Below are 9,679 nucleotides of genomic sequence, written 5' to 3' on the forward strand. Positions count from 1 at the left end.
CCCAGTGAATGATTAAAGGGAAGGCAGAGGCTAATAGTCTATTACTTAACTTATTTTTAAAGTTAAAACTTGGACTATATTAAATTACACTACCTTTCCACTTGCTATTCAAGAATCTATCTAAATTAGGAGTTCAAAGAGCACCTTACCCTAATTCCTTAAGCTAAATTGCAAAGTTCTATTGTTTGTTTCTAATTCATATGATGAAAAAACATACATGAATTGCAGCATTTGTCAGTTATCAAGTTCTATAGTTAAAATTTGACCTGTGGGCAAATAAATCATCTTCAATGTATAATAATTTTATATTCAAGTACAATATCAAAACATATCCTCTAAATCCTATCAACTGAATAATAGTAAACCTTTTAATACCTAAAGTTTTAAACTTTTCTCTAAAAACTTAAGTTTGAAAATAAACTTTGTAAAAAATCCTATTTTAGCAGGCTTGATAATATCAACTGGTAAAACTTTATTTTACAAGCAATAGGAATTGGACCAAATGATTATTATAATCCAGAGGAAGTATTTTATAACCATAGCAAATGCCATTATACATACTGCCAATACAGATTTAATAGACAATACTGAACTGTACAAGAATTATTTATTTTTCCTTAATCTCAAAGCTATTTTTAGTAGTACAAAAAAGCCATTATTAACATTTTTCCATTAGAAAACAACATGATGTACAAAACTTTGGATGAAAAGATATGTCAAATTTCATTTAATAACTTGGAGGAAAATCCATCACTCCCTCAATACCACCCAAAGTGTATAGGCAGTGATTAAAATCAAAATAATGCATTGTAATAAATCCCAGCGGTTAAAAGAACAAAACTAGCAATTTATAATAGTTTTCTACACAGTATTTTTCACAACTCACTTTGGGAGTTATTTTTTTTTAACTGAGCCCTACTACACGCCAGGCACTGTACTTGGCCAACTAGGTATTTGCAAAAAAGTTAGTTAAGGTGGGAAAGACCCATAAATCAGTCCTTTGGTTACCAGATTTGATTTTTAACTTACAAACATCCTCCAAGATCAAGAAATTCTAAAAATACACACCCTTCCAAATGTTACTTGACTTTATTAGTAGGGAGGGTGTATAGTACAGAGAAGTCATGAACCATTATTTTTGACCCATTATTCCAATTAAAAGAGCATATCAAAAAGCTAATTTGTTATTTTCCTAGTAAGATTTTGGCATTCAGGTGTTACAATTGCAGTTCACTGGTTTTTCATGAACCCTACCATTGCAAGTTGCTCAAAAACAGCAAAACAGCTGCGCATGAACAATTATGCATTTTAAAAAGCAATGGTATTTGATAAATATTAAAATTCAATTCGATATAGCATCCAGTGAACAAAAATATCCAGTTATGGAGTGCTAAAGAGCAGAGAGGTAAACTAGGAAGGATTAATACATAAGAGTATTTATCATTTCTTTTGAGTAACAAGCTGCTAATATACTTTCATTAAAATAAAAAATGGTTGCAACTATGCTAACGGCCCATAAACTGACAAGGTTGTCCATTTGACACCATAACTTCATTACATAAGTCTGTTTTCTTAAGGTATAACATAATCTAAGCAATAATTTGGAAATTAGCCAACTGCTAAGCAATTACAATGGCAGGTAATACACCATCAACTTTTAAAACACATTTGGCCACTTTTCATGACCCATCTGTGGTTCAGATTCAATAGACTCTCACTCATTTTATAAAATTTAAGTTTCTGGACCTGTATGACAAGAAAATTATTTTATGAAATATTCTCATAAGACATTTAATAGTCTTAGGGTCACACCACTTTTGTTCTAAGTGACTTAATCTGACATGCTATATAGCTATAATAAAAAGTTATGTTCAATTTTTAAATGAAAACTAAATGCAGATAAGTGGTAACAGGTTGAACATGGAATGTTATAAGATCTTCCTATATATGTAATCAGACACTGCTGATTATGGATTTCAGAGCTTGAAAAACTTCAGATTAAAAATCACAACCAAATTTACTCTTGATAGCATGCAAGATCTTTTTAAAAATTAACCTAAGACCTAGAAGTCTCAGTATTATCAGAACATAAAGAAACACAACAAATTTGTACATTTTATTCACATTTATTTTTCGCTTTTAGTGTGCTCACAGAAAATTAGAACACCTTAAGCAGGAGTTTAATAGCAATTTTTGTAAGCAAAGTTACATTCCATCTCTAAGTCAAATTGGTCAAAGCTTCTCCAGTATTTACAAAACATGATAGACAAGATGCTACACAAAACCATTGCATCTGAAGTTTTTTTTTTTTTCCTTTATTCTCAAAGACAACTGGAAAAGAAAGCATTGTCTGCTGTAATCAAAAACATACCACAGTATAAACAGTAACCATTCCACTTATCACAGCTTGGTTGAGTTTAAAATTTGTGATTAAAAGGTCCAAGATGACTGCAGTTTTACAAAAATGGGCAGGGTGAAAAGTTGCAAACTTCATGTGCTTCTGGATATCAAGATTTGTTTTTATACAATAGTCACAGTTAAAAACACCCTGCTGGTAATACATAATTACACTTTATTAAGGTCATAAACCAGCAATAAACAATAAAGCCTATACAACTTGTAGTTCTACTTAATCACTGACTGGTACAGCTAACATGAGATAAGTGAAAAGTTCCTATGGTTTAAATGAACTCCTAAGACTATGATCTTTTTTAAAAATCTGGATATTGGTGTTTTTTTTTTTCTTTCCTTCTTACTCAAGACTTGTAGTGTTGTAAACCTGCCTCACAAAATACATTGTAATAACTTTTCTTTAAAAAAAAAAAAAAAAGACTAAGCCTTTACACCATCATTTCTAGTGGCACATTATCTTGGCAATGTCATGCACCACTTCATTTTCTCTATTGTGGCCCCTAATCACTTCATTTGATATCCCTTTTTGACCCACCCATCTCCTTCATATATGGGCATGTCCATAGATTGACAAAGAAAGTTTACATTTTTGAATAAAGATGCAAAGTATGCAAAAAACATTAATACTGATGCAAAAAAAAAAAAAAAATTAAAAAAAAAGAAAAAAGAAACAAGGCAGAGGAAGGTGTTTTAAGCTCTCCTCGACCAGTTGGAATGGTGGTAACAGAATGATCTGAGATGGGATCTGTGGGGAAAGGGGAAAAAAATTTACTGCTAAAAAAAGTCAAAAAAAGGAAGACGAAAAGAAAAAAGAAAAAGAAAGAAAAAACATCTTTAAAATCAATCCCTGGTTGTAGACAAGTTCTCCAAAACCAGTACCTGGCACCACTCCAACAAACAAACGGGGGAGAAAAGTTCTTCGATTATCTCATAACCTCTGGCCCTTTTACTCTGCCGCCTCTGTTGGGGGCGCTTCTGGACTGCACTCGGGCTGCGCCTCCTGTGATGGGGCTGCGCAGGCAGAGGAGGCGCAGGCGGCCGCAGGCTCCTCTGCGGACACCACCTCCTGCTCAGGGGGCGCGCCAGACCCCGAGGCGGAGGGCGCCTCACAGGCGGCGGCGCTGGCCCCGGCCTCCTCCACCTTCTCTGCGGCCTTGGGCTCCTCTGCGGCCTTGGGCTCCTCGCAGGCGGCTGGCTTCTCTGGCGCGACGGCGGCCTCCTCGGGCTTGGCCTCCTGCGGGTCGCCACCTGCCGCCCCCTCCTCGCCCGCGGCTGCCTCCTCGCTCGGCGCCACCGCCTGCTCCCCGGGGGCCGCCCCCGCCTCAGCGGCGGCTGCGGCGCCCCCGGCGGCCTCGTCCTTGCCGCCCTCCGCGGTGGCACTGGCAGCGCCCTCGGCCTCACCGCCCTCTCCCGCCTCCTTCTTGTTCTTCTTGAAGGAGAAGCCACTCAGCTTGAAAGACTTCTTGAAGGAAAAGCGCTTCTTTTTTTTTTTCGGGGTCTCGTTGCTGGGCGAGGGTGTGGCCCCGTCCTCGGCCTTGGGCGAAGACGTCGAGGAGGCGGCCGATGCAGCCTCCCCCTCGGCGGCCGTGGGCGAGCCTGGCTCCGCGACCTCGCCTTCGGCGGCGGCCTCCTTCTCCACAGGGCCGGCCCCAGGCTCGGGGGCGGCGGCGGCGGCGGGCTCATCTTTCTCGGCCGAGGCAGGGGACGCAGCCCCGCTCCCGGCGGCCGCGGGCTCCTCCTTGTCGGCGGCGGGAGCGCTGCCATTGGCCTGCAGCTCCTCCTTGGCGCCCGGCTCGGCGGCCGCGGGCGAAGCGTCCCCGTTTACTTTCACGTGGCCATTCTCCTGCGGGGCAAAGAAAGTGGGAGCGTCACAGATGCGGCCCGGGCAAACCGCTGTTCCTTCCCCCACCCCAGGGGCCGGAGAGACCAGATTCCCTAAGGCATCTCAGGGTCCAGAATCCCTCGGTCCCGCAGTTATGGGGAGGAAGGGTTGGGGCCCAGCCAAGAGCCCTCTGGATGAACAAATGGGGCAGCGACGTTTGGGAAGCCCAAAAGGCACAGCAAGAGCCTCCACATTCAGTAGATGTCCTAAGGACCGAACCCGAAATGTGGAAGGCAATGGGTAACTCTTCCAGTCCTTGCCTCACGGGCTTTGGAAAAGGAGCCAGTAATACTGGATACAGCAAATGCCCTTTGAAAGAAGGCACACAGTCCTAGCTGGTGGTCTGTGCCTAGGTCACACCTCCGCTTTTCTCCCTAAACCCTAGAGGCCTCGTCTAAACACTGAGAATGCCCCGGGGGATCACAGCACTCCAGCCAGGAGCGCCCGCTCTGCGCACTTAAGGCACTGCCTGCGCCCTTGGCCTTGAGACCGGTAGAGGGCGCTGCGCTTCCATCTCGCAGAGCAGGGCGCAGGCGAGCGAAGAGGGGCGGGGCCGCCTGGCCACCCCGCCCTGCCCAGCCGGGCCCTGCCCGCAGGCCGAGGCGCCCCCGAGCTGGGATCGTGCTACCCGAAGAGTCCGCAAACAAAGCTCAGGTGGCTTCCCAGCCTCTCGGTCGGGTTCAAACCTACAAGGATGGGGAAAACCCATTATTTCTGAGGTCTCGCTTGTGCTTCCACAACCACCTTCGCCCCTGATTCGGCAAAGCGGGGCAGTTCATTTTGCATTTTTAACGGGTTTTGAAGCAACTGGCAGAGTCTGTCTTACCCCAGTAGATTAGCCCAGGCGAAGCAACACGGTCTCCGCTCTAGGAAAAGAGGCGTGGTGGGTGCCCAGTGTTTGTGAAGCAGCCACCCATGGCCGACCTCTCGCGCCCACCCAACCGTGGCTAGCTACTTGGGTTCGGGCAGCGCTGGGGCGGCCCCTCGCGGGTGGCCGAAGCGCCACGCACACGAACAACCCCAACCGAAACGCAAAAACCATCCGGAGAGCTTCTCTAAAGATCCGCCGAAGGTTCCCACCCCAGGGATTGCCTTTAGAAGTCAAATGGGTGTGTAATTCCACAGACAGCTACAAATAAGATTCAGACATTGGGAAAGCCCCACCGAAATATACCGAAAGCCTTCTGTCCAGTTCAGCCAGCCACCTTTCCTAGAACCCAGGGCACACCGCCTCGACATACAATAAGACAGCCCTTGCCTTTTTGCCTTTTCCCAACGCCATCCCCATTTACGTTTCCCCCCTTCCCTCCCTCTCTCTCTCACTCACACACACCACCACCACCACCACCACCACCACCAGTTCAGATATCTCGAAGGCGACCCAGTCTCAACAACAAACACGAAGGCTACCCCAAAACCATTGTGCCCCCAAATACAAATGCACCCTGGCTTAAGGGGGAACATCTAGCTAGTCACGTTCTGCCATTCTCCAAACCACGCCATTTTAGACGATTTATCACTCTTTTTCTCCCGTCTACTCAAGAATGCGCCAGGATTCTCCGGAACCACTTCTTTGGGGTGGGGGATGGAGATACCCCTCCATGAAAAATTGACAATTTAGGCTATCCTTTTCCATTCAACTTTCAGACTAGAATCCGGCCACGCTCTTCTTCACCGAATGCGCCCCGGGCGCGAACAGAAGGAAGGGAAGCTTCGAGACTAGAGAAAGACACCAAAGAAATGACCAGAACTACAGGTAGAATTTACCTGCCCATTCGCTTTGGAAGGCGAGGAGGCCACAGCCGCCTCCCCGGGCCTCTCCGCGGCGGCTTCTCCCTTCGCTGCGGTCTTGGAGAACTGGGCACCCATGCTGGCTTCTTCAACAAAGAAACTCAACAGATCCAAGAGGGGAAACAAAGAGCCTTGGGTTGATGTAACGACGGGGCGAGCAGCAACAGCAGCAGCAGCGGCAACGGCAGCGGCGGCACACACACCGGAGGGAGGGGGTGGGGGTGGTGAGGACAGAACAGAACCGATTAAATACACTCCGATAAAAAATTTTAGTCGAAGAGATCAAAAAGCAGCAGCGCAGGAGGGAGGGAAAAAGGTGGAAAAGTCGAGCACACAAAAAAAGGAGCCCAAGTGTAGTTTTTTTTTTTTAAAGAAGTAATAAAAAAAAAAATCCCAGATTTGTAGCCGCACTGTAGACAAGAGGAAAATGGAGAAATCTCCCTGGTTGCTAATAAGATGCGGGGTCCAACGCCCAAGTGCACAGATGAATGGGCTCGCGGGCGCTGACGCGGCCCCCGCGCGCGCCGGCCAATCCGCGCGCCGCACACAAAGCAGGGGGCGGGGCCTGCGCGCCCGGCGAACAATGGAGCCGCGCTTTGCAAACGGTTTGAAAATCAGCTTCAGACAGAGAATTAATGTCCTCCAAATAAATAAATCAATTAAAAAATACATGCCTCTTGCCTCCCTCTGCTTGAAAATAATAATGCATCCCTTGATTGGCTTGCTTTGTTTGGAATTAATTAACGCGGGAGGGGGGTACTTGTGGATGCAGGCGGAGAAAGCGTTAACTTGACTCGCACTGACTCTTGTCGGTCTATATCCGTGTCTGTCTCTCTCCACTTGCTCCCCTCCCCCATCTTTCCCGTGTGTTTATGTATATGTATGTGTGTGCGAGTGTTAAAGACAATGGGTAGCGTTTGTGTGTTTGCAGCATGTTTTCCTTCTCCGCGTTCCATATGGGTTTCACAGATAGCGCTCAGGGTTTGTTTTTTTAACAGCAGCAATTGTTAAATCGTCCCACATTGAAAGGTATTTAAACCACGACTATCGAATTTCACCAAACGAGATCGCGAGTTGGAATTAGGTCTGTAGGCCAGATGTGGAAAATGCAAAAGCAGCAAAGAGCCGAAGCCACACACTCCCTTCCCTCTCCCACGTTGGCATGAAATAAAATATTTTGAGATTGGCCTTCGGAGCTCATCAAATTCGTCTGTCTGCCTATTCCCAATTAGTGATTGCTTTTCACCATATAAATTAAGATCGAAAATGCTTGCATTATGATCATTGTATGAAATGATACAATTAATTTTCCTCTGTGATGAGACACAGACTTTAGTAGACGAATCTATATTTACAGTTGGGATGCTGTTACTCGTGTCAATATGGGTCGTTTTCATCCTACTGCCAACATCAGAGGGACTCTCCTTTTTGAACGTGTGTGTGTGTGTGTGTGTGTGTGTGTACACGATAGCGAGTGTGCTCCTGAAAGGAATGGAGGCAGGCAGCAGCTATGAAATTCTAAACAACCGCATTACAATTCTAAGAAGAAATTGCCTGTATGTTTGAGAGACCCTAAGAAAAACCTTTGGACGCTTCTAGTCTAATTTGAGAGAAAGGAAAAGCTTCATAATGGTACGAACAGGATACCTCCCTTGGCCTCTACACTCACCCGATGCCACCAAAGTACCAGTGGCTATTAGTGTGTAAAAGACAAGGCATTGATTTAACGTATCTGGGCGATGGAGGTGGGGCTCTAGGATACAGCCTAATACGTATTCCTCTACCACCCACATTTTTACTCGGGAAAAAGCCAAACCATCTATTCTCGTTTACATTTAGTGATCCTGTAATGTGAATCATCTTTCCCTTATGGAAGTGAGAAGCAGTCGAGGGAATGGTTCATTTCTCTGGATGCTGGCTCTGAATTCTCAAACAGCTTTATTTTCTGCTCATTGTAGGGAAATAGGTCACACTCTGAGTGAAAAGGACAGTTGGTTCAAGCCAATAAGTCTTTGTTCAAGTGTTGCTTTAAAAAAAAATAACCAAGCTGAACATCATTAGGTGAAGCTTCATTTTCTCACTGTCCAGTTCCTTCAGGTGTATTATTCAATCACGAAGTCGTATTCCAAAGAACAGATGTAGAGACGTTTCCGTAGAAATGCATCTTGCCAACAAACGTGTTATCGTCACCCTTAAGGGAGCCTGCTGGCTTGGCCCAAGTCCCCAGCCGCCAGGATGGACGCGAATCCCGTGTATTAGCAGAGTTCCAACTTGAAAAGCCAACTGGGCTGATCCAACACCACCATCCAGGAGATTTCCAAATGCTCATTTAAGGTTGCTCATGCCTCCCCCCGCCCCAACTACGTGAAACGTGCCCCAGCCTCTCCACACCCCCCTCTCCGTTTTAATTTGGGGTGATTGCTTGCTCGCTTTCGGATTTTCTCCCAGACGCGTCCTCAGTCCCCATTTGGGGGCTGCTTTTATTGCTCCTTTGTTACCAGGATGCCGAGTAGCTTTCCCCCCTTTTCTTTCTCGAATGCCTATTTGCCTGGTATCGGCTCGTCTCCCGGGCAACGGCCGGGGAAGATTTTGAGCCTTGGGGGGGGGGGGGGGGAAGAGGCGGAGCCGGCGCCGGGGATGGGGGCGGTGGGGAGAAGAGGAGGTGGCAGTGATGAAGGGGTAAAAGGGGCCGGGTGAGAGACTGGGGGACAGACTGCCAAGCAGATGGCCGCGCGAGGGGGCGGGGTCCGGGAGGGGCGAGAGGGGGGGCTTGGCCTCCCCGAGTGTTAGGGAGTGCCAGCGAACCAATCAATTCCCTCAGCAGCCGGGGGTGGGGGACATGAAAGCAAGTGTAAACACACAGAATCACCAGCCGTCCCTTGTTTACAGTAGGAAAGATGATTTGCTTTCGATATGAAAGTGCATTTTCAGCGTAGTTGGAAAGCCAATGGGTGCCAGCAACTGGCCTGGAGAAGTGGTGGGGGTGGGGGTGCTGCGGAAGAGCACTAAGCGCCGGGTCTCCTTCTCCCAACCTTTCTCAGAGCAGGCCAGGATCTTCCGCTGATGAGGAAGGAGGCGGGGGCGGAGGCGGAGGCTGGGAGAGGGAAGGAGGGCTGAGAAATGGGAAGAGGTCGCTCTTCTTCTGAACTACGTGCTGGCAGGGTAGGAACGCCAAGGAGACCTGAACCGGTAGGGAGTTGTATTACAGTACAAGAATCTCAGGAGTTTGGCGTCATCACTTTCAGAGTTAAAGGTTTTAAGTAAATCGCCAAAGGCGTTTGTATAAATATGATTAAAGAACCCAAGAGGTCAGAGTATAAAATTGGCATCTGTAACCAACTCACTAGGAAGAAACAGGCATTTATTCTTTAGTCTTACTCTCTCTTTACCCTTAATTAGAAGAGTTCTAAGATGCCAATAATCTATATGTTTTTTTTTTCTGGTAAAACAATTTATTTTTCTCTAAAATGCTACCACTTGAAAAGAATTCATAAAATCCTGAAGGCCTACTGTGTGCTGAACACTCCGATCTAGGGCTTTTCATACTAGTGAACAAGACAGAAGCAGTCCCTAGTCTCAGGGAGCTTACTCAAC

At 46.4% G+C, this 9,679-nt stretch overlaps 1 protein-coding gene across 1 annotated transcript; it reads right to left on the reverse strand.

The window, feature by feature from the left end:
- Positions 1-448: 448 nt before the first annotated feature.
- On the reverse strand, positions 449-6,562 carry Marcks (myristoylated alanine rich protein kinase C substrate). Its single transcript, XM_076858334.1, has 2 exons — positions 6,062-6,562; positions 449-4,255 (listed from the first exon to the last, which is right to left on the reverse strand). Exons 1-2 carry the CDS (start codon positions 6,161-6,163, stop codon positions 3,359-3,361), a joined length of 999 nt encoding a protein of 332 aa, XP_076714449.1. The 5' UTR covers positions 6,164-6,562; the 3' UTR covers positions 449-3,358.
- Between the last annotated feature and the right edge of the window lie 3,117 nt (positions 6,563-9,679).

This window comes from Callospermophilus lateralis, chromosome 6 (assembly GCF_048772815.1).
Source record: "Callospermophilus lateralis isolate mCalLat2 chromosome 6, mCalLat2.hap1, whole genome shotgun sequence".
NCBI classification, from domain to species: domain Eukaryota; kingdom Metazoa; phylum Chordata; class Mammalia; order Rodentia; family Sciuridae; genus Callospermophilus; species Callospermophilus lateralis.

Coding starts and splice junctions, on each gene's coding strand:
- Marcks (XM_076858334.1), bottom strand. CDS start 6,163: ATGGGTGCCCAGTTCTCCAAGACCGCAGCGAAGGGAGAAGCCGCCGCG. Junction 4,256..6,061: donor CTTCCAAAGCGAATGGGCAG/GTAAATTCTACC, acceptor TTTGCCCCGCAG/GAGAATGGCCACGTGAAAGT.